Source organism: Bombus huntii, chromosome 16, assembly GCF_024542735.1.
Source record: "Bombus huntii isolate Logan2020A chromosome 16, iyBomHunt1.1, whole genome shotgun sequence".
NCBI lineage: Eukaryota > Metazoa > Arthropoda > Insecta > Hymenoptera > Apidae > Bombus > Bombus huntii.
This window is the reverse complement of record NC_066253.1, coordinates 199,124-224,952: the sequence shown is the minus strand read 5'-3', so window position 1 is coordinate 224,952 and position 25,829 is coordinate 199,124. Positions and strand designations below refer to the sequence as shown.

General features: G+C 33.3%; 1 protein-coding gene across 3 annotated transcripts; it reads left to right on the top strand.

Moving 5' to 3' along the window:
- The first annotated feature begins 169 nt into the window (after window positions 1-169).
- LOC126874300 (ran-binding protein 9) lies at window positions 170-25,712 on the top strand. 3 transcript variants are annotated; one of them, XM_050636170.1, is made up of 9 exons: window positions 171-432; window positions 4,467-4,822; window positions 4,989-5,176; window positions 6,565-6,677; window positions 6,776-7,204; window positions 7,492-7,812; window positions 8,150-8,333; window positions 11,470-16,952; window positions 25,501-25,712. In XM_050636170.1, exons 1-7 carry the CDS (start codon window positions 234-236, stop codon window positions 8,281-8,283), a joined length of 1,740 nt encoding a protein of 579 aa, XP_050492127.1. In that variant the 5' UTR covers window positions 171-233; the 3' UTR covers window positions 8,284-8,333; window positions 11,470-16,952; window positions 25,501-25,712. The 3 variants fall into 3 exon arrangements, with proteins under 3 accessions (XP_050492128.1, XP_050492127.1, XP_050492126.1); XM_050636169.1 differs by having other exon boundaries at window positions 11,470-17,035; XM_050636171.1 differs by lacking the exons at window positions 11,470-16,952; window positions 25,501-25,712 and adding an exon at window positions 9,321-11,000 and having other exon boundaries at window positions 170-432.
- Window positions 25,713-25,829: the final 117 nt, after the last annotated feature.

Genomic DNA, 25,829 nt, shown 5'->3' with positions numbered 1-25,829 from the left:
GCAACATAATATATTGAAGTATATTATATATGCTTTTGATAAGGTTTAACATTGTATCCAATAATACGCCAGATGTCAGCACTAGTGCAAATCGAAAATTTCCTCAATGAAGTAGATTATCTATATATCGAGGACTTCATGAACCCGAAGGTAAAGTTGAGTTGCGCAGGAGTGTTGCGCAGTCAGTCAAGCAGAGTCCACTGGCGAAAGTAGTGGGGCTGCCCAGGAGAAAGATGGCCGCTACCAGCGAGGAACCGAGTGTTATGGAGCCTTCTCAGACTAATTCCGGGCAAAGTCAGTCCGTTGATCCATTAAAGATGCTTTATCCGATGGTAAACGAAGAGGAAACACCGCTGCCACGTTCGTGGAGCCCCAAGGACAAGTACAATTACATCGGCCTCTCCCAAAACAATCTTCGTGTTCACTACAAAGGTACGTTTCTCATTTCGATCCTCTATATCTCTCAACGACTTTTCATTTTGCCACCCAGAGAATTCTCGCGGACGATTTTTAACATTGCCCGAAACGAAGGATCGAGGAACGATCCCGGCCAATAGGATTCGAATTCTTGCTTGATACGGACGAATCGTTTGACGGAGCTGTAATATCGATTGAAAATGGCAGGGCTCCGTTTCGCGTGTGTCAGCGACCTAAACAAAGGAATCAGCTGATCGGTCATGGTCTCTATTCGACTTTCTCTCGATCGCTCGGTTATTATTTCTCTATCGTGTGTAAACATTTATTTTAAATAGCAAGTGGATCGAGATCCCTTATGATTAAAGTGTCGGGGTTCTGGCGATGATTTTTCCGGATATTCATGAGAAAAATGAATCTGCGTAGAGAAGGCGCAATGGCAATGACAGCTGCGATGTTTGAACAGTTACTTTTCTCTCTCCTGCTCGCCCACAGCTTCCACGTATTTACCCTCTCTCGCGCACTCGCTCGCGAGCTCTTCTTCGCTCCTGCTCCCCCCTGGCCTCTCGTCGTCAATCAGTTTCGAAGTGGACGAATTTTTTCACTGTTTTCTACCATTGGTATTTATTCGTATTTATTATGTATATATAGTTGTTGAATAAATCCATGAAAATTTCGATGAACGACAAGAATCGTGTTATTGTTATTGTTGTTATATCCTGATTTCCAAATTAAGGTCGAGGCTGTCTAAATATTAACTATTTTGTGTTTGAAAAAGATTGTGTTAAAAAGTAGCCAGAAGGATCTTTTTCTCTTTAAGTAAGAAAAGAATCTAGGAATTGCGTTGTACTTCCATTTAATTAATATCGAGTGATTATTTGTTTCAGTGATTATTGATAATGCTAGGAGTAATACTTTTAGATTCATAAAATGAATACATATTACTGTACATTGAAAGGTACGAAAGATAGATCAATCGCAGAAGACATATCGGTTAGTAAATAAACTGTCAGTAAAATGTTTTATATTATGATTTCATTGGCTATATTAACAAATTAATGTAAATGTTTTGCATTTATGATAGATTTGGAAATTTTCTGCAGCATATACCATAAATTAAAATATATTATTTGCATTTTTAGAATTGCACTTTAATAACAAATTGAAATGAAATTTGTTCGGTTATTATTCACACTTGATCCTTTTCAACTATTTATTCTCTTATTTAATATTTTTGCCCTGTTTTGCAATTTTATATTCGTTCTTTGTATGTAGATTATAAAGTGGCTTTTAAATCCTTTGTGAACAAGTACAGACATACTCAAAGAAGATTAAAATATAACAACCTTAATTCTTTTCCATTTCTGTTTGTCACAGAGATTGTCTGTCAAGATTATACTAAATCTTTGTTTTAATGAGCTATTGTGTTGTTATAATTAAAGTAGAAACGATTAAGGCTATGAACTTTAATTACTTATAATTTATACAATCGTTCAAAGTACTGTTAATAGCTGAATAAATGTACTTAACTCGTATGTAATTTGGTATGTCGTTAATATGAGAAAGTAATACTACAACAACATCAGAAATTATATGTTTCTTTAACACCGGAATATTAATTGCATCAAATAAGTAATCATTCATACAGTAAGTCTTTGCAACTACGAGGAAATAGCATTGTAACATATCCTATTCCATAAGGGAAATAAAAGAAGTGTAATGAATTCTTAACAGTGTATGTTATTTTGTTACTATTGGCCATAGAACTTTATTCTTCCACAATTTCCATTTTTACATAATAATATTTAAATTATTTGATGGAAAAAATATCTTCTTTATCTTATTATTTAGGATTTCAAATATTTTATGATTAATGTTCAAATATTCGAGATTAAATATTATAATATTTAAACCAAATTAATTGACTAAAAACTAGTTTAATTTCTAATCTATCTAATTTATATATTTTTCTAATCATCTAATTTTTTAATGTAACATTAGTCTTATTCGTTCATTTATTCAACAATTGTTTAATCATAATTGATAAAAATTTTAAAAACTAATATATTTAATAAATTGCATAGAAACAGTTTCCAAATTCTTTAATGAAAATTAAAAAATATAAAAACATGCAATTTATACTTTATCCATTCTTCTTATTTTCTCATTTCGTCCGTGTTACCGTTTCTTTCTTCCATTTTTCTATCTTCCATTTTTACTATCTTAAATTGTCTTTGCATTGTAAAAATTTTTATGGTTTTTGCTTCTTTTTATATATTTATCGTTCTAATTTCTGCTCAATGTTAAAAACAATACTCTATACAAAACTGATTCCAAGTAATTAGCAGAAGTAAGACAGACATAGAATTGTTTAAATGTACGTCGAATAAATCAAGAAGACAATTTAAACACGGGAAACTGAACTTCATACCTCTCTGTTACAATTAAGTCTAATTGCAAACTTATTTTGAAAAAATCCGCGCTCTTCAATTTAATTCATTAATCTTCTCGTTGACACAATTATCATTCACTATGAGAAAACTAGTAACTCTGGAAATGGCTATATATGAAATTGAACAAATTGACAATAAGATGGAATGAAATTATCACGAGATAATATCCTCGTAACTATTCCATTAACGAAATCCGAGCATCAAAACATCAAATAATGACTATCGAATTAAATTGTTGCAGTATTCTTGTTAATAAGGCCATTTGGATATCGTCAAATTTAATTGACCGTGGCCACACGTGCGTTTGTGTTAGTGCTCTCTCTCGTCCGTAAGCGTGCTAATCCAAACTCATTAATTACGAGCCTCTTCATTTTTCGTTAACATCAAACATCCCAAAGGAAAAAGTACAGTATTCATTGACGTAGTTTAGAAAATAAATACTTGTTAGCCGTTACGATGTTTAATAATAAATATTGAGAAAATACTCTGGAGTTGAAGCGTTCGTCGGTATATATCGTATTTGCCTTTCTAACTTTTTATTCTAACTTTTTAACATGTTTTCCTCATTTTGTTATTTTAATATCCGTTTTAATAATTTCGCTCGTAATTCTTATTTTTGCCTGTTCCAATAGCAAATCATAACTTACATCCTTATAAATCCTTGTAAATAGATATAATTACTAATCATTATTATGGTAATATTTTCATTCTATTCTATTATTCTATTATTGGGCTATTTAAAATTACCATTAAATTGTTAACTCAACAATTTCATTCGAGATATTCAAATAGCCGCAAGTAGCTTCACAACATTCACAAACGTATGCATTATCGATTAAGTAAATCAGTGTGTACCTTTGTTTATTATTCGTGACAGACCGTGCGTTCTGTAAATTAATTTGTTACATCGATGTTTACATAATTAACGTCCGATTATTTTGACGCAAAATGATGCGTCACAGCCAAGGTTCTACGATAGCGTTTTGTTAGACGCGTTAATAATTCTTTTGTACTTAATTATATGTGAAATGGGTAACTGTAGGTTACTAGGTCGACAAACTGCATCGCTACATTGCAAGTGCATCCAAGATTAGCGATTAGATTGTGACGGCCGATCACTTCTGTTCTCGAATTTCCTACCCTCGTGATTTTCCTCACTGTAGCTCGCTTCCTCTGAACTTATATCGAAAAGAGAGACGAAAGGGATCAATTATTTCGTAATGTCTGAGAATAAATTTAATTTTTAGAAGATAACTTATTATTTTACGTAATTATTATATTATCTTACTAAAGTATTTCCTATATACTATATCCATTATATATAATTGCAAGATTATATTTATTTCGAAAAACGTTCTTTCATTTACTACAATTCTCTGCATATAAAATAATTAATATGATGTTATTAAGATATATATTTTATTAGAAAAGTAATGATTTTAGAATTAATATTCAATATTCAAATAGTTTTACCATGTCCTCGATTTTACTTCCCTAACCTATTTTCCCATCTAAAGTTCTTAATAAAATTCCTTCTAATATATGAAGCAATTGAAACACGAAATCAATAAACAATATCATACATGTACACCATTTTAGGTTATGGAAAAACTCACAAGGATGCCGCAAGTGTACGTACAACGCACTGCATACCAGCAGCTTGTGGTCTCTATTATTTTGAGGTGAAGATCGTTAGTAAAGGCAGAGATGGTTACATGGGAATCGGCTTGTCTGCCCATGGGGTGAACGTGAATAGGTTGCCAGGTTGGGACAAGCACTCCTACGGGTATCATGGTGACGATGGGCACAGTTTTTGTTCCTCTGGAACAGGACAACCTTATGGGCCCACCTTCACCACAGGAGATGTAATCGGATGTGGTGTAAATCTTGTTGACAACACTGCCTTCTATACGAAGAATGGACACCATCTTGGTATCGCCTTCACTGATCTTCCGGTTAGTAGTACATACAAATTGAAAGGCTCGTAACAAAGTGAACGTTCATCCGCGTTTGTCTTCCTCCAGAAGAGCCGAAGCTAATACTTTTAATTAAGAATAACGATTTATTGCACTACTTACTAAATAACGATTCGTCGATCATTGTTCATTGTATATTTTACAGCCAAATTTATATCCAACGGTGGGCCTTCAAACTCCAGGAGAGGTAGTCGATGCAAACTTCGGACAAGAACCATTTGTATTTGACATCGATGACATGCTTAACGAACTCCGCGTCAAAACAAGATTGCAAATTATAAACTATCCCACACCAGATCACGGACAGGGCCAATGGCAAGCAGTCCTCCACAAGTGAGTTGGATCTCTTTATTTTCCTTACTGTCGTAAATATTATTACGATATGATCGAGGTACAAGTTTTGGGCGTTTCATGAAAGAAACGGGGATTGACGATTGTTCGAAAAATTCAGCTAATTATTTGGTTACACATGATCATTAATAGCCGAGTTGACCAGTACTTTCATGAATATGCAAACTAACTTCCATTGTTCTCCAAATTGGTCGAATGAACTGAACTCACAGCGCGTGATTGAAAATTTAATAAATTTAATAATTGCGTGCATAGTGCATCTCGTGTAATTTTCTACTACGTCAGTTTAATGTCGAATGACCTTGTAGACATATATACTTATACTCTGTCGCATAATAATATGTACATGTTAAAAGTATGTAGACTTGGCGCGTACGTCGAAGATTTAGAATAAAATGTTTGTTTAAATATGTCGGAGATGAAAGGACATCGAAGCCTCCCCTTTGGAACTTCGGGATAATCCCCTAATCCCCGCGGTCACGGGATGAACGCTTTGTCTAACAAAGGTACGGAGTAATTCTATAGCTCTCCTTGAAAGAAATATTTGTAGCGGCACGCGACAGTAAACATTCCACATTCGGGTTTCTGTCCCGTGGCTCGCCACACGCAGATCCTATTCCTCGGGTATGATGGTTACCAGATGTCGACGCGTCTCCATAGTACGTGATCAGCTAGCCCGAGGGCCGTTATAAACACTAACATCTAGTTGCCTAAAGTCCTTCAAACGGACAAACAGTCTTTGTCCCAACTACGGGAAGATAGGAGAGACCTATTTTTCAACGAACGGCGTCTCCCACCAGCAACTTTCCCTCGAGGGCGGCTAGCATCTTTTTCTAACCACCGATATGGAGATTGACCAATTAGGCTATCCTCGATGCCTCCGAACGAGGCAATGATCTCGTGTCCTTAGACACACCCCATCATAGTTTTCCTCCGCAGCATCATCGCGACGCAAAGTCATCCTCTCGTGAGGTCGTATTAGCGAGTTACTTTGTGTCTGTACGCTCGGTGGATATTCCACGTTTTAACAAAGAGTTCGACTTAGATATTGCGAGCATGTTCATCCATCATCCCGTTGACCGCGGATTCGTTATTGAATCTAAGATCATTGTCATTAGTTTCTCGAGTATCTAATTACCACGGTTACTTGTCCAATTCTATAATAATCGTATTTGCACTAGTCAATGTATGCTCTATTGCATAACGACATCGTGTAGTCCGAACGAAGATTCGTTTCACGCCCCTAACTCTAATTCTAATGTAAACCCGACAAATATATTACGGACGTATAGTAATTCATGACACAAAAAGGACGATTTCAGAAAATTTATGCACCAAGTTCTAGAAGATTTTGTTTACTTCTTCCTCAGAATGGTGTCAACATATTTGGTCCATCATGGTTACTGTGCCACTGCCGAAGCCTTTGCCAATAGTACTGGTCAGGGTTTCGAAGAAGATCTTAATTCCATTAAAAATAGACAAAGTAAGAAGCTAATACCGTTGTTCTTTTTTTCTTTCTTTCTTTTTTTTCGTTCCTCCTCTTATAGGAGGAATATAAAAAGATAATATGCATTGTTTCAGAAATTCTAAAGCTGGTATTAGCGGGCAGAATGGGAGAAGCAATAGAATTAACCAGTCGGCTGTATCCGGGTCTCCTCGAACGGGATCCGAATCTTCTTTTCGCCCTCAAATGTCGGCAGTTCGTTGAAATGGTGAACGGCAGTGACTCGGAAATCACACAGAATTCCAATATCAATCAAACTAGTGTTATACAGTCTACGAAGGCTTACACAAAACCCTCAACAAATGGCAATGTGGAGGAGATGAATATGAACAATGCCATGAACGGTTCGACCGAACAACAGCTTGTTAATGGACAAATTGAAAACGATGTAGATATGGAAGAGAATGTTATAAACGGCATGAAAAGTAATACCGAAAACGGCTATCAAAATGGTGATTTGAATACCAACGGGTATAAGTGTCAGAACGGGGAAGACGTCGATATGGGTGAGATGTTATTGTGTTGCTTTTTATTCTCTTAATCGTGTTGCGTTTGTCGAAGTCATTCTTAGGGAAAAGACAAGAAATTTGAAGTGAAAGAAGACAATGGAACTATATTATTAAAAATTTGTGTTTATTAAATTATTCAATTTATATATCAATCACCTAAGAAAAAATATCGCAGTCCAGTTACATCTGGACAAATATTTACTAATTTGTGAAATATTTAAAAACAAATAATTTTCAATTTTAGGATATCTTCTAATGGCAAATAAATTTTTATTTGTTCCCAGAGACCAATAGTGTTAATCAAATTCAGCAACAACAGAACGGTAATTGCAATATGGAAAATACATCGAATAAGAATAACAAGAAACAGCTTTGTGGCGGGGATAAACAGGCAATCGAAAAGATGTTAGAATTCGGAAGGCAGTTATATTCCCAATCGATACATTTGCGACAACAGCACGGAAAAAACGAAAGCAATAAAAAGATGCTTCAAGATGCGTTCAGTCTTCTAGCCTATGCAAATCCATGGAACTCGCCGGTTGGTTGGCAACTCGATCCCCAGCAGAGGGAAACCGTCTGTGCGAGACTCAATTCTGCCATACTTGGTAAGAAAATTACAATTTTTAACTATTGCACAAAGTGGTTGTTAAGTTGCTTATTTAATTAGAATGATTATCTAGTAATATATTCAAATTTAATAATAAAACAGCATTTCTAATGTAAAGTATCATTTTTTTTAATTACGGTAGAAGCTAAAATATTTCTAGTCTGTGTGTATATTCACGGTATCTCATGCATTTAATAGTAACATTTTTTAAATCAACATAGCCGAATTTTATTTTTGATTTAGTCTATAATTCTAACGTATCTTATCACGTATCTTAGTTTCACGTATTTTATTCGCATTCTAACAATTTAATGTCGATCATCTGATACTTCTAGAGTCGAGTAACTTGCCACGACGGCCACCGTTGGAAGTGGCCGCGTCTCACGCGAGAGAATTGGTACGGCTAATGTCACACGCTGGTCTGGGGGCATGCGGCTTCGCGGTCGTAGACAATATCATTCAATATTGACGGTGCCTACCCCTGCTGCCACGTCTGCTTCTTCTGCCGGCTCGAGTTTGGTTAGTAACTCTCTTACACGTAAATTACGCATCGATTAGAAGAAGCTGGGGATAGTTGATACACGTTACTATCGCACACATTATAGAAATCGCCCTGTAACATAACCGCGATTTATAGTCGTAGTTCTGTATCAACGAGGAGAAAGTGAACGAGAGAGAGGGAGAAAGAGAGAGAGAGAGAGAGAGAGAGAGAGAGAAAAGGATTGTCCTACGTTGTACGTTTCTAAATTAAGCCACTACCTTTGTGATAAGAAGAGGATTATACATCCCGTGGCCCGTTCAAACGATCACGATTTTATTGATTTTGTTCACTTTTGCTGATAATAAAATGTCCGTTCTCTGTGGATTGAATAAAGCATTTTGATTTTCGTTCACTGCTCCGCCATTCGAGAAATCGGCTCTTTTCATCTGTTCTCGTTCTTTGTTCTCCCAATGGAACTGTAATTCCTTATTTTTTTCTTGCAATGAATAGCTATTACTATAATTTAGATTCTGTGGTTAAAACAACGATGAATTATCGACGTTGTCCTCTATTGGATGAATTTATGCGAATGAGAGAGTATGTTTCGCTTCTTGGATTTTTGTAAAAGAGTTTCTGGACGACAATAACAAAGTTATATTTACGTTGTTGTAATTGAGATATTGTTATTATTAAATATGCAGAAAGCTAGTCACCATTGTAAATCGTGCAATTTTTACCGAGGGTGATGCTTTTTCGAGATTTGTCAAGTTGATATGTATCAATTATCCCCGGACTTTCGACAGGAATGTTTCCGCATCTTTGTACATTTTTACTTCCGATGTAGATAGCGACTCGTTTAACCATTCACATAATTTATGACCATTTACACGTGTATCTTGTAAAGAGAACGGGATAGTGTATGGCTCTTTAGTTGACATCATTTTTGTAAACTAGCTTTAACATCATTTTCATGTAACTGGTACATACACATATATTGGACTTTATATATTTTTCTAAAATTATAGGAGGTTTTAAAATACAACAACGTCTCATTGAATCACTCTTTAACATCCATACAGGAATCGTTTTGTTTTCTCATGCGTTAAGAAAGACGAAATTATATATATTTTCTCTTGTTTTTCTCACTTGATTTCATAAATGGTGCTGTAATTAGAGATTAAGATAATACAGGTATTGTGAATTCGAATTCTTTGTATCTCTGTTCCTGCGGTAATAATGGAATACATATAATTTTGTGAGGTTAAGTGCTTTACGAATTTGTTTCTTGATGTAATTGTACCAACAAGTGTTCTTATTGCGAGAAACTATTTTCAAATTCTAGGAAAAGAAAGTTATTGCAATATTCAATATTAACGAATAGATTCTAGTATTATGTTTGCGCATATTTTCGAAACTATACGTTTTTAATAGCTTTTCTGATTTTTCATTGTGGTCAAGCTGAAATGTTAATTAAGTATACATGGAAAAAGTTATGAATATTTTTCCAAAATTTTATATTACATTATATTATATTATACTATATTATATTATATTATATTATGTTATGTTATGTTATATTATATCATATTATATTATATTATATTATATTATATTATATTATATTATATTATATTATATTATATATCATATTATATTATATTATATATTATTGTATCATTTTTTATTTTAATTTTCACAATACTCATTGTATAAAAGATAGCTTGAAATATACATTAGCGATTTAGTTTTAAGCTCAATTAATTTTTTAATGTTTTAGCAGCCATTTATTTATCGGCATTATGACTTTTTCGAACATATATGAGAACTTATGGTATGTAAAGTAAATAGATAAACGCAGCTCGACAAATTTATTTTATAAAAATTAATAATTAATTAAAATAATATACGATCCTTGTTGGAAAAGATTTTTAAAAACTCTGATTTTGCTTTTTTATTATGTCAGGATTTGTGGTAATCCTAAAAACGATATAGTAATTTCTGTATAAAAGAAGCAAAATCGTTATTGTATATCTACGTCATCAATTACATTTACTTTGGTCAAGCTTTAATTAGAAACAAAAATGCAACAATGAAAATACTATTGTAAATATATTGTTGTAAATTGTTTCGACCAGAAGCTATACAAAACTTTGTACAATTTTATAATGTGAAACTTGACACGTGTGAGATATAATTAAAATCCATGAATTTCACTTTTGGTGCGCAATATTTAAATCGCGTTGAATCAAATGTGCTCATGCGCATCTACCAAAAGCATAAGTATTAATAAAACGAAAAATTTTTTAATAAAACCTATATATTTTAAATATTCAGTATACAAATGGAAATTTTGAAAATCAACGACTGTATAATCATCAGTGGACTCAATTTTTTGAATAATTAATTTTTTGTATAATAAAATATATCTAGCAGCAAAAAAGAAGTTGAACAATTATTATCGTTAATTATATAATACAAATATTTCTAAATTGTGTGAATTTTTTTTTTTTTTTTCTTTCATTATAATGATCATGAATATATATAGAAAAATTAAATGTTATAAAGTATATTAAGTACCTATATGAATGTACGTATGTATGAAGATGAGAATTTTTAAGGATGAATGAAAGCTTTAAACTATTATTAATATAACAATAATACTTTATTGTCAATATTTATATTAATCATAAAGATTTTTAAAAATATTTTTCATAAAATTCACTTCTGCCTTCATAAACATCTCCTGTGCTTGTGTCATGATTTATATGCAAAATTCTGGAAGCTGATTATAAAAAAGTCAGTCATCTGTTTGATCGTTTCATTTATATAGAAAGTACATTGTTAAACTGTTACTATTATTTCATCCGTTAAAGAATAATTTAAAAAATAATTCTATTTTTTATATTTTACATATCTTTGCGTATTATCTATGCTCTATGCATTTTTGCTCCTTTAAATTTGCACATTATAAGCACGTAAAAATCTACAGTCTAGTTATGACTTGCTAATCAATTTCTGAAATCATAAAATTCCTTACATCTCTCTATATCATTAGTCAAATTATAAGAAAACGGGCACAAAAGTCCAAAAGAAGTCAGTCATGTTGAAAGAATCGAATGTAATTGGAAATCGTGTCAGAAACGTGTGCTGATATAGCGATCCTGTTTGTTCTAGGATATGGAGACGGAACGTGGAGCAGATAATATTTTTGCAGCAACAACTTCGCGACATCGCGTGCCTCTTCAGCTAGAGTCCGGCAGTTGGCTCTCTGGCTCGATCTCACACAGCTACACCTGACACACAATCGTCTAACATAATATACACGCTCGAGACCCACCAAAAGTAAACAATGTTACATGGCAACGTGGATGAGAACGAAGATGATTGCTAAATGATCGTTATTCGAAGAACGATGAACACTGATTGAAGTTTTCCAGAGTCCAAACAAGAAAACTGCTTTAACGAAATGAAGCACGAAAAAGAAGAAGAAAAAGGAGAAGAAGAAGGGAAACGATCTTAACGACCACGAACGGACGTGTAGAGAGGAAATAGTTAGAATTAACAGTCAAACTTAAGGCAAACGAAGTTCCGAGGACGTAGATGGCGCTGGTGATGTAAGAAACATGAGGGAACATAAATACGGTATTGAGGCTGGAAATGAGTTCGTTTTCACTATAATAAAGTGATTTTCGACATGGAAGAGATTGATGATCGAAGACGGTGAACAAGCTTGAGGCGGAGGATGACGTGTAAACACCTGCCAAGACGACCCTTTTCTCGTTTCCTCTTTCTAGCCCTGTAACTTACCATCATCTTGAGATTGTTCCCTCGTTCCCATAATAGATCGAGTCGTTTTCCGCAATGGGACGTGCTTTCGTATTTTCGTGTAATTTATCATCAACAGACGATGAATAACTCTCTTCAGGTGGGTTTCTAACATCATTCATCTGGCCTTCCTTTCAATTAATATTTTCCTCTAAGTTTCTTCTTTAACCTCACATTCGTTGCTCCTATTTTACGTGATAAAATTTCAATTCATATTTCACGAAATTCGCAGCTCATTCTCTGCTGTTTCGATCTTGTCAATTATAGATGTTTGGCTAAAAGTAGCGACTGAAATTTTTGTTCCATTCAATGTTCAGAATTATTGTAGCACTTTTAAACGAATTTTATTTTATTCAATTTTTTAGTGCACTGCCTGCTTGTATATTCTGTTAACTTTTTTTACGTTTGCTTCTTTTTGCGATTAAAATCTCTGACACATGATTCGTCGCATGATAGCTGACAACCAGTCAGCATCGCCCTTTTATTGAGAAAATGAACGAGAAAAGAGTCTCGTCGATACAACTACGATTAATTAATCCCTCGTCGATTATTTTGATAGCCTTTCTAATCGTATGGTCAACGAGTCGATTTTTGTATCAATTGTTAGCTCTTAGTGAAACAAAAAAGAAGGAAAACATAAAACTCAAAAGGATAATATATAAATAAATAGGAATATTCTCCTCTTATAATTATCGTAAATTAAGGTTAGAAGTAACGTGAGAATCGCGTTCTCTGTTCGACGATCGTTCTATTTCCACCTGATTTTCACAGCAAACGACGGAATTAAAGGAAGGATAAAGCAATAATCCTTGACTTTTAACTATTTTCTTTCCTCTATTTTTTGGTATTAGTTTCTCCCTTTTTTTTTTTTTTCTTTCTTTTTGTAGGTCGTCTTGTAAATTTTTATTATTGTCTAATGTTAGAAAATCGATTTAATGACCGTTAAGTATCTTCGTTTCAATTTTATTCGCCCTACGTTGTAATTAAGGAATACATTGTGTGATTACGAGAGAAAATTTGTAAAAAAGGAAACCAAAGAAAGAAATAGACAAAAAAAATGACAAAGAGTGTGTCGAACTTGAGCGACGAAATTAACTAAAAAAACAAATGGGAAATTATACGAACCTGAATGATTGTAAGTGGTCGAAGATTATTGGAGTTATATAGTGAAAATTAATAAAAGTTATATAATTAAACAGAACGTTGTAAAATATGCGGTGTTTTATATTTCTATCTTTTTCTCTCTAATGATTCATTTATTTAAAATATTTCTTTCTGTAAATTTTAATTAACTACTTATAAATGTTTGTAAAAAAATTCGAAAGTTTCGATTAGACACAACCTGTGGTTTTAAATTAAGCGGGTGGAAAATTGAAAATTTTTATACTTAGCATTAACGTTGAAGTTTAGTAAATTAAAATAGCGATCCTCTCGATTGTATAAGTTTTATTAAATCAATTAGTAAATTGATTAGTATAATTATAGAAATGAGATTTTATATTAAAAATTGTATAGAATTTGTTAGTTTGAATTTTTCTAACCAAAACTAATCGTCTCATCGAAATCAGAATTTCTTTATAGTTGCGGAAGAAGGTAAAGAAATAATTAAAAAGATAACAATTATGCGAATGTAAAGAAGATTTTCGGCCATGGAACGAGGGAACGATTGTAACAGTTTATAACAAAAAAGTAATAGGAGGCGAAGTAAGAAGGTTGCGACGAAAACTGAATACACAACTGTATAAGTAACAACAATAATAATGACGATGACGAAGTTGCAAAAGAATTACTCAATTAATTAAAAAACAAAAAGAAGGAGCATACATACATACATATATATATATATACACACATACATACATACACGCGCGCGCACACACACACACACACACACACACATATGTATTTATATGTATGTATGAAACAATCTTGTATTCTACGATAAGTAATTGTTTTTTATATGCGACATAGTATATTATATTATATAATACGCGATACGTATATATACATGTGTATGTATTCGTACATGCAAAAGGTATATAAACATGTATATGTGTGTAAATGAAACAAAAAGAAGAAAAAAAAAAACGAAAGAATTAATATCGTATGAACTAATAGTGTACGTGTGAGATTTCAAGGAAAAAATGTTTATTAATTCATTTTGTATGTGTGTGTATATGTATAGGGCACACATACATATCTCTGTATGTATCTCTGTATTCGTGTCGTTCTAGATACATATACGCAAGCATAGCAACTGTTTGAAATTTGAATTCGTAAGGACGAGTGGATTCGAGTGCGTGCGAAAGAGAGGCTGAGATTAGTTAAAACAAATAAGAGAGAAAGAGCGAATGCTTCGAGCGAATTCGTTGATTCCGTATGACCGATGGAAGAGGAAAAAAATACAATTTGACGACTTTTAGTGTTAAACGTTTTCTGTACTATAGGTAGAGAGCCATGAGTATCTTGCGAATAATACAGTATGATTTGGAGACATTGTTCGTTGAATTCTGTTTCTGTCATTCACTGCAACAAAAACCCTGCAAACTTTTTCTCTACGTTCACTTTTCTTAAAGAGGATTACAAGAGGTATTTTTCATATTTTTCTAGTAAGTAATGTATAAGTTACGAAATTTGTGGATTATATTAATTTATATAAGAAGTGATTTTATTATTTTATTTTTTTACAATAGTATGTTTTATTAATGATTAGTTAATGTTGGTAGGATTTTCTTTATTTCGTTAAGAATAAATTATTGACGTTGGCGTCATCTTGATTCAGTTTGACGTTCTTCAGGTATCTGTCACATGTTCCTGTAACATTAATCCTAAGAGAGAGAGAGAGAGAGAGAGAGAGAGAGAGAGAGAGAGAGAGAGAGAGAGGGGGGGAGGGAGGGAGGGAGAGAGAGAGAGTGAGTATAATTTGTACTTCTGCTCTTCGGTATTGATAAAATTTCTTTATTCGTAGACTAAAGAGATGTACGGAATGGTATTTTCAATATTTAATTTTTGTCTAAATAGGTTCATTAGCATCGTCATTGGTTTCTCAATCTTTTCCATTATTACATAATTAAATAATTTATTTTATATATTTAAAGTTATTGATGATCTCTATATTATCCATAATTGATATTATCGGTTTTGTTAAGTTACCACATGTTGATCATCTTCTTTTAACTTTACCAACATATATATAAAAATTAAAGTATGTAAATTACATTTAAAAAGTTGAATTCATTACAATAAATGTCGCCCAATAGATGTATACATTCAATAATACATAATACTGTTATACTTATAAGTTATATGGAAAAGAGCATAACATCTAAAGAATTCATAGAACCTGAAATATGAATTGCTCCTTAAATTTATTTTATCACGACCAAATGTTTCATAAAATATGCAAATAACAAAATCAACGCTTTTAACGTTTTTAACGCTTTTAAATCTGGAAATGCTAATAAATTAGCAAAAAGCTAATAGGTCGTGTCAGATGGTTAAAAGTCATCATATTTTCGTCTCCTGGATGCCAGGGATCTTTTTGACGAGTGTCAAACGTTCATCATTAATTCCTTTTCAACATGGTCATATTTACTATTGAAACTTTATTCTTGGTTCTCGTCGTTGAGGTATTATATATATATCTCGCAAATTTTTGTGCAAATTTATAGTTTTATAAACGTAAGTAGAGAAATAGAATCTATGTTGTCGTACAAAATTGGCTTTATCTATTAAAAATTACGAATACGTTACTCTGGATATTTTATGTATATCTTAAATTTCGTATAATCGCATAAAAATTAAAACCTGAAAATGTCCCTTGCATAGTGGTAGGGAATCGTGGTAGGGAAAATTTCAAACGGTCGAGCGCGTTTTCGATCCCGCGGGGCATCAGTCGATTCTCGCCTCGAATCTCGATGAAAATCCCGCGCATGCGTGTTGTGTGATTTCTCCTCGCCATCCCATAGGCACGGGTGGTGGGGCCAGTCGGTGGATCGATCGACGTCCCGTCGAACCTCGCGGCCGTAAGCGCCGCTGCGCCTCTGGGCGGGGCGAGAGGGCGCTTCAGTCGTGTACTGGAGCCCACCAGGGTCGCGTCCAGCACCTCGAACGCTTCGGAGTTGCTCGTTCGCTCGGGTCTCTCTCGTTTCTCTCCATCAACCTTTCGAAAAAGAAAAAAGACACTCCTCGTGTCTTTAGGGGCTGTGTTCTGAACTAAACTTCGAAATAGACGCGTGATCCTTCAACGCATATATAAAAAGCGAGCGAGAAAGAGAGAAAGAGAGAGAAAGAGAGAGCCAAACGTGAGAGCTTAGTTAATATAGTGTTCTATCTCCGATTCGAGATATCCTTCCTTCGCTCGTATATACCCTGTAGTAGTAGTTGGAAACTCGAGGATCGTATTATTCCTGTTAGTACTATAGTTCCAGCGACGCGGATCAACCAGTGATCGTTCCAACGCGGCGCGGCTTGTATCGTCCTCGAAGACACGAGATCGTATCCGTACCAGGATATTTCTGTTTCCTTCGAATCGCTCAATTAATCCGTGGATTCTATATAGTTGTTCGTACTCGATCGTTCTCGTCGGTTTGAACATTTTATTACGTTCGACTGTTTCGGTTCTTCGAACGGAGCCGGTCGTATCGATTCGAGAGGTGATACGGGCGTACATAGATAGAGATACACGCATAGTGAGACAAGTGAGATATACATTGGAGAGGTGTGTAAAAAGGGTTTCGGAAGTATCCACGGGGAAGAGGTGTCTATGTACGCGACCGGAGATACGGAGAGCTACCCTGGTACCTAGCGGACGACGCGGGGTGGCTTCACCAGTGAGTCTCAGCTTTACGCCCTTCTTTTCGCGAGCTGATTCACCGTCACGCTTGCTTTCGACGCTTTACAATAGCATTTCGAGGTCTGTTCGCGAAAAGTGATATTTTATTGTTAATCTTGATCTCTCAGAAACCAAATTGATCGATTTCATTCTTTCTGCGGATTGTTCCGTTTTATTGCACAGATATGGGATTTAATCGCCACAGTTCATAAGAATAAATGAATTACAGTCACCATGAAGTGACCATTTTTATTTGAAAGAAGCGTATACACTATTTACATGAATATAGGTATGGGATTAATAGTCAATTTTTAAGAATAACCGAGTCGTAGACACGCATAAGAACATCTTTATATATTATATAGGGGGCATCTCTTTTGTTTAACATTAAGTAAAATATATATAAATTTCGAGTTAGATAGAGCATATATAACAGTAGTATAACAGTAAGATATTTATTTCCTAACGCGCAAAAAAAGGAAATACTATTTTGTCATAGAATACATTGACTTTGTAGAGAAATTTTGTAACACTTTGTTTTAATGAAAATGGTCTTTATATAGGGTTTACATAGAATATCGTGGGTAACTAATAGCGACTATACCTCCATAAGTTGGTTTATTATAAGAAAGTGACATGTATGATCTTGTATATTTTCTAATTTATGGAGTTGATCAGTTTGGCGTCTGAACGGCTCACATAGTATTAGAATTGAAGCAAAGAAATCAGAATGAAAGCTTGAAATCACTACGTGCTCCATGGAATCTAGTGGTTAAGAATGCTAAATTTTTTTGCTAGGAAAGCTTTTAGAAAAATATCTATCGGCATAAAGAAAATTTCGACTGATTTTGAATTAATGACGAGATTACCTGAAAATTTGATACGACTGATGATGACTGAGAGAATGATTTCAGGCTTTCGACCGGTAGTGTATATATGAAAAAATATATAGGGTGTCCGATAACGTGCAGTACTAGTGAACAGGGTGTGATTCCCCGTAGAAAAATAAATCAGTAATAAAGAACAAAATTTTCTAAGACGAGATGATCAAGTTTGAAAATATATCGAACATACGCGAAATTGATTTTTTGTTGAAGCCGGAGTTTTATTTTACAGAATTATATTCTTCATTCTCGATTTATTTTTGGGTGTAAAATAACCACCTACTGATTTTTTAGGTGTGAGTGTGAATCAAATATATGTATACTTGACAAACTTTTCAATTCGATTTTCTTGGAAACAAAACTATGTTAATAAATTTTATTCTTTATTTTCGATTTATTTTTGCATGCAAAATAACCTTCTACGGATTGTTTAATAGCAAATATCCTAATTTACGTGTATTCACAAGCTTTTCTTTACCCTTGATCTTCTCGAAAAACGAAGCGTAGAAATATTTTGTTCTATATTTTCGACTTATTTTTCCACATAGAATCTCCTTCTTACTATACCACAATTACCGAGACACTGTGTATAACGAGTATTTTAGTTTGAATAATTTTACATATAATATAATGTTTCTGTATTCTATGCAAATTGTACTATTCTTTATACAACACTTCTTGTACCATCCTAACCTCACTATGACTATAAACTTCAACAAATTATTTCAATCTAATTAACCGATTATTAAACAAATTTACAAAATGCACATAATATCAAATTCAATGTTTAGATAACTGCGATTTTCTAGAATAATCGTGAATTTCTTTTTTAATTCGAAAGTTGACATAGGTTATAGATAGGTTATGATTCGATATGTTTCTATATTGGGACACGATTTTATAGAAAACGGTGTTGCGAAGTGATACATCAATATTATGATTTGACTATTACGCCTCGTTCAGTAAATATAATTGACGTTGCATAGATGTTACGTGTCGATCTGTTTCTGAATAGGATACGATTTTATTACGAAACGATGTCTCTAAGTGCTGGAACGTATCAGTACCGTGATTTCACTATTATGTCGAATGGGACAGTATTTTTCAATGTTCGATGTGCTGTTAAAGCGTAATTCAGCTTTTAAAGTGTAGAAAGTTTCAAGTATTTTTTACTTCAGTGTCTCGTTTTTCTTATACGGTTGGTATATCAGCTTATTCGTCCACCCGATTTTCAAACATTTTCGATATAAAATGGTTTTTAGTTAATATCGAACAATAGCGGTTTTAGTTAATATCGAATTCTACTCTATTATAAAATATTATACATATTTATACGTATATGAAATAAAGATATTATATTTTTGTTAATTTATTTCTTCATTTTGGATCGAGTTTCCTTTCTATTTGCTTTTAAAGAAGTAACGATTGTCTTAAGATGAATCTTGTGGTTAGAATCGAATGGTAAATCTTTAAAAATGGGTAGAACACAGTGGAAATGAAAGATAGTTAATAAAAATATGAACGTAAGTTTATATATTTAGAGCGTTTCCTGTCATTATTCGCTCTCCATTATTTCCAAGCGAAACCAATTTTTCACGAACTAAAAGATAAAATATTATTTTCAATATGAAGTAAAGATTTGAGTAGCGTTCATAGACGTTTTATGGCTCTTGTGTTATCTATAGTTCTCCAAAATATTACAGCGGTAAGCGGTATACAAGATGTTTTAATAAATGAAAGGAATAACAGAAATTTTACTATATTTCGCCATAAAATTTTCTTTTCTCTATAAATGTGTAATATTTTTTACAAAAATATAATTTTAATATATTATATAGGTATGCTTGTCTTGTAACAGGTATAAAATGTTGAGTGCGAAACTCGAATTCTTTTCTTTCTTATTTTACGTAAGTTTATACCTTCTGTCTTAAAATATAAAACGTTTTATCTTTCCTTAGAAGCAAATAACAGCGTACATATTAAAAATATCTTATGGAATACATGTCTATATATATATATATATATATATATATATATATATATATATATATATATATATATATATATATATATATATATATATATATATATATATATATATATATATATATAAGGTGTTCCTGAAACGTCGAGTACTTTTCTTTTCTACTTGTTGCAAAGTTTTGTTTTTTGCGCAGTGAGGAACTTTTTTCCTTGAAAAGATATAATAACGTAGCATAGCTGCTTATATCTTATGCTGGCTATTTCAACAAAATTGCAAAACTTTCTTCTTATTTTATCTTATCTGTTTCGCGAAAATAAATAAACATGGATTTTTTGGAAGTACGGAACATACTCTGCATTTTTCTTAAAATCTTCAAAGAAAAAAATTGATTTATTTTATCGATTAGAAATGGTGCACGAAGTGCATCATGACGACTGTACGTGAATGTATCTGATGAAAGCCATCCAAAGTTGTTAACACGTTGGCTGTCCATGGTGATCATCGGTGACACGCATCACCCGGTCCGGCCCGGTTCTTAGAATAATTAAAATAAAGTAAATTTCATGGATTAACAAATTTTATAATATAAATTATAAATGCGAATGGCATTAGATAACATCGTCAACAAATAAAAGCGCGTAAATATCGCATGATATTTTGTAAAAAATAATTGGTATGGTATAGCATATTTCAATTGGGTAAATTGGGCAAATGTCCAGGGCAAAATATAGAAAATTTGTGTAGCAATGAACATGTTAAAAGTAATGGGGAACATGTAGAGTGTCTGAAAAGGAAACCTGCATTTGGATCGAACATTTTTTCGCTTTCGTCCACGAGAGAGAAGTAGTTCTTCCTTGAAAACGAAATCCTTGAGTTGAAATTCTGGAAAGCATGCGCCACAGAGGTTAGAGACTGAAAAAGCGGTTTGGGAGGCAGGGGGAGAAAGAAATAGAGAAGGATGGTGAAACGCGACATTACCGATGTTACAACGTTTAAACGTTTAAACGTTTGCCTTCAAGCCGAGGCCTCGTCCCCTTTTCGAAACTTCCGAAAAGATGCTTTTATGTGACGGATCGTCAGGCGAAAGACGCGTTTTCTTTGATGGCTCGAAAGAAAATATCGCCGGCAGCGCCAACTACGAACCGAAAGACGTCCACGATTTATTATTGATACTGTGATTCTGAATGAGTTACGGCTCGATTACGCGCCCCACCCCTCTTCGACACGCGAATCGAATCTTTTTTTTTTTTTCTTTCAATACATACTAGTTTCGTTTATAAATCATTAAATTATGAGTGAAAGAATATTGTTAGTAATCTTAGTCTATACAGTTACTAGCTTTTTCTAAATCCTCGAATTGTAAGAATAGTGGAAGAGTATTATCAATAATATTAGATTACATAATGTGTATAGTAATTATGTATATAAATATATATATATATATAAATAATGTATAATTACTAATATAATAATATAAAAAATGGAATCGAATTTAAGACAAGTAAAAGAAACAGTAAGTTAAAGTTGACAAATGGAGATTTCTTTACTTAAATGAACACATTAGCGAGAACGTCGAGCGATTAAAGAATCTCTCTTCGAGTAAAAAACAGCAGATGTCTCGCGTATGTATTAAAGGCTCTGCCAACACCAACAAGTGGTAAGAAATAGTCCAGTTTCAAATCTTTTTATATATAAAAAAAATATGGATTTTTTAGAGCACGGTTCAAAACATGGATTGATATTTTCTATAATACACGACAGGTCGTTTTATTGTTATTTAATTGTATGACTACTATACTTCGTTATAACAATACGTATGTTAATTGCTTGGAATTTTCAATCATATTAGAAACAATAAAATTTAATATAAATAATACAATAGTATGGAACAATTCTAATTTACTTATTTATAACAGTAAATTAGCATTGTTCAATCTTATAACAATAAACTACCATGTGCTGAAGAATAATAACGAGAACACATTATCTCGAAAATAAATATATTTTCAACAACGCGTGATGACATACGCGTACGTATGTATGTACTGTTGAATAATTAATTATATCGCGTTACAGGTTAAGTGATTAATCTGACAACTTACATCATCGACATTTGGCTTCGCTTTATTGTTACGTCCTACGTACGAAATTGCATATTTTTACGATTATGTGTCGAATATTTGAACTTTATCGAATAGCGATAACCGGGCATAATTGGCTGAAAAATGGGTGCATTGGTACGCGTCGATACGTGTTGCCGTTCTAACGTGGCTAATTGCAAACGACGTTATCAACCTAGAGTTCGTTTGCATGCTCGATAACTTTTCAGCGCGATGAGTAATTTGTTTGTTGCGTTGGTAAATCTGACGATGCGTTTTAAAGCCTATTTCTGCCTATTTCTGCCTATTTCAATTTTTCTAAATACGCATATCGTAATCATAATGTCTTTTACCAAATTTTCTATACTATTTCTATATTTCTTCGTGAAATTATTCGAAATTATTCGAAATTATTCGAAATTATTCGAAATTATTCGAAATTATTCGAAATTATTGTAGCCGATACGAATTCATAATATATTCGTTTTGAGATGTATTTCAATTTCGTAGAAAAGTAATATCTTTCGAACCTTATCTTATTACCTTATTGCTTATTACCAAGCAAACACTACTATATCATAGTCGTAGTAAAATACATCTAATAAACTAAAAATACAAGTAATTCTACAAGTAATAGCGAGTTATTGTTCGTAATTAATTATTATCGAACATTAAACTTTATTCCATAGAAAAATATACCTACTGTAACCTTGCATCGTACAACTGCGCCATTGAATTTCACTCTTTATACCATATGGATATATCGTCACCTCGATATCTCCGGGACTAAACCGAAGTAACGGCCGTAGTGACGATTGCGGTTCGTTTTCTGCAATGAGATATCACGGTTCTTCGAACTTCAAAGTCTCCAAGTAGGCTCTCAACTCCGAAAGCTCGTAGCCAGATAGCAAATGCCTTATCGTTAAACGCGTGAAACACGTTCCCTGACCGGCCAGAAATAATCGTTTGAATAGCTCGATTAACACCCTTTGCCTTACATATAACAGAGCTGTCCAAGCTTTACTTACCCCTCCTACTCTTCTATATCATCTTCTGTTTTAAGGTCGAGATAGAAGAAGAGGCAATAGTATACCCCATAGTACGAGGATATTTCAGGCAAGGTGATACAGACGACAATATCTTCGACTCATTCCCTAGATACTACATATATACCGAAATATAGTTTAAAGTACGTTGCTAAAATAAAATAAATAAAAGAATATATTAATTCTATTTAAGTATTTCGTTGGATTCATTTTTAATTAACTTGTAGCAAAAGAAATTTCAAATTCTCGATATAATTAATAAATCTAATTGATAACAAAATACAATTTCATCGAATGGTCATCGAGTATATGAAGGTAATTAGTTTTCGCACATACTTTACCGAAGTTGAATTTGAATGTCGCTTTTTCCCCCGGTCTTCTCCCGGTCTTTTCATGGGATTGCAGTTTGAACATAGTCAGCGAAGCTTTTTAATTACGATTCATCTTGAAATTCGTTTCGTTCGTTTAATTATTTAATTAAATTAGTCGGAGGTGAATTAAACAATTTTTAACCGAAAATTATTCGCCAAAGGTGTCTGCTTGTCTGACTGTTCTACGCTTTCGTAGAACAGGAAACTTGCAAATTCAGAGATCGCTCTTTTATACTTGAGAAACGGTTCTGTGAAATAATAATTCGCGAATTTGCTATAGAAATTATTTATACTATAAATTACGAAATATATGATTGAATCGTAATTGATAATAAATAAGATTGAACAAGTAGCTATATACGTTCATTTTTATCTAATAAACTGGAGCCAATTTTGAGATCTCGATTCAGATATTATGTTTTCGAAAGAATAAATATAAAGTTGCGCGAAAAGCGATTATGAAATGAAATCCCAAGTTAGGTATAAAATAGAATTTATGACTTTAGATTTAAATAAAAATTCTTGGAGGGAAAAAAGATCCGCTGCAAGAAGAACCCGGTTCTATATTCCTTAAAATAAACCTATAATGACATTCTGAGGCATAAAGGATTCACGATAAGATGGAAGTTAAGGTAGTGACCCGAAATCTATGTATGACCTGGCGTGTATAGGTTAGATGCAGCGAAACGATTCGATCGATTTCCAGGGTACATTAGCTCCCATTATCCTGTTAATATTTCAGCGAGAAAAACCGCAAATTGAATCTCTTCTTTTCCTTACATTGTTGTTTACTTCTTTCGTCGAGTTATCATTTCGTCCGAATCGGAACAGCTTAACGGTAACGAGGGTAAAAAGAAACGATCTTAAGGTTACCTAACTCTAGTTGGTTCTATGCGAACTGATAACGTATTAATTAAAAAGAATAGTTATCGTTATTACAACGTGTAATATTTTATATATTATGTGACATTTTCGCGAACATACGAACCTTACTTTCGGTTCACTATGTTTGCAAGCTTATGGCACGAGGTAGGTAAACAGGAAAATGACATACGGTTGTGCAAATTTGTAGCGGATAACTGCATACAAAGCGTTCGCTTCATCTAGAATGTATCTCTGAAATATATCTTTGTCGACGATTTTAAAACGACGATTTGTTTCGTCAGATGCTATTACGAATGAAAATTTGACAAAATATTTACAATGCAAAAAGTATGCGGAAGATATTTTGATCGATTCGATCGATTCATACGTAGATAAGTTATATGACAAAATAGGACACACGTGAGGAATAATATGAAACAGTAGCTGTTTACGTACTGGTTTATGCAAATTCAGATTTTTACCATTACGAACAACAACCGATTATAATAAAAATCAAGATCATACAAGATTATAATAAAGGAGATAGAATGCAAATAAATATTCGCATTACTTTATATAATGCGTTATTTCGTATATATTAACATAATTTTGCATACCATTTACATTTTTGCATTTTTGCATCATTTACATTTTGTCTATCGAAATTTTAGCAAATTTTTAGCAAATAGCAAGATATTCATACGAGCAAAAAATATAAAGCTACAATAATAGAGGGTTATCTGCGCTTTCAATGCTCTTAAAAATACGTGGTATCAAGCGTAACTGTTTTATTAGTGGAGTGTAGAGTCGCGAACCAGAAGCTTCCTCGTTTGATAACAAGAGATACATGGTAGTAAGCCGAAGCAAACAAAATGGGAAAATTAAATGTCCACGAAAACTTGATTCATTCCTTTATATGTGCATGTACGATTATAAATATAAGTTTAATCGCAATAGAAGAAAATTTTCTTATTCTTTAAGATAAATCTTACGGTAAACACGGTGTAATCGAACACTGACTATCGTACTATAGTTCAATTTTCCTATTTAGAGAAGAGAAATAAACTGAAGTGAAAAAGAATATATATATAAATAAAACTGCAAATTTCCATTGTTAGAAAGCTAGTGCTCGCGAGAGGATTAAACTGTCTTCTACACAAAAATTGATATTTTCCAAGCTAACAAACTTGTATCACCAGCAAACGCTATTACATCGTACTTTAACTTTTCTCTTTTACAATTTAATATAACACAGAGTACAAAAATATAAATGAAACTTTGAATTCTCGTTGTTACAGAGCTAGATCTCGCGAGAGCGTAACCTCGTCCCAGGGTGGCGGGCTCCGTCAGCAGGAGGCGGCGAGCGTCGCGGAGCATCAGCTAGTGTGGAAGAGGCGAGATAGATAGATAGATAGATAGATAGATAGATAGATAGATACATAGATAGATAGATAGATAGATAGATAGATAGAGAGAGAGAGAGAGAGAGAGAGAGAGAGAGAGAGAGAGAGAAAGAAAGAGAGTGAGCAAGTGAGTGAGTGAGAGAGGGAGAGTAAACGTGACGAAGAAGACGAAGACGACGTCGTCGGGGTGTTGGTGTCCGAGGGTGGCGGCGGTGGTGACGCGC

Excerpts from the sequence above, each read along its gene's own strand:
- LOC126874300 (XM_050636170.1), top strand. The coding sequence starts at position 234 with ATGGCCGCTACCAGCGAGGAACCGAGTGTTATGGAGCCTTCTCAGACT. Across the intron at positions 4,823-4,988 it reads TCGCCTTCACTGATCTTCCG|CCAAATTTATATCCAACGGT; the intron begins GTTAGTAGTACA and ends TATATTTTACAG. Across the intron at positions 7,813-8,149 it reads ACTCAATTCTGCCATACTTG|AGTCGAGTAACTTGCCACGA; the intron begins GTAAGAAAATTA and ends TGATACTTCTAG.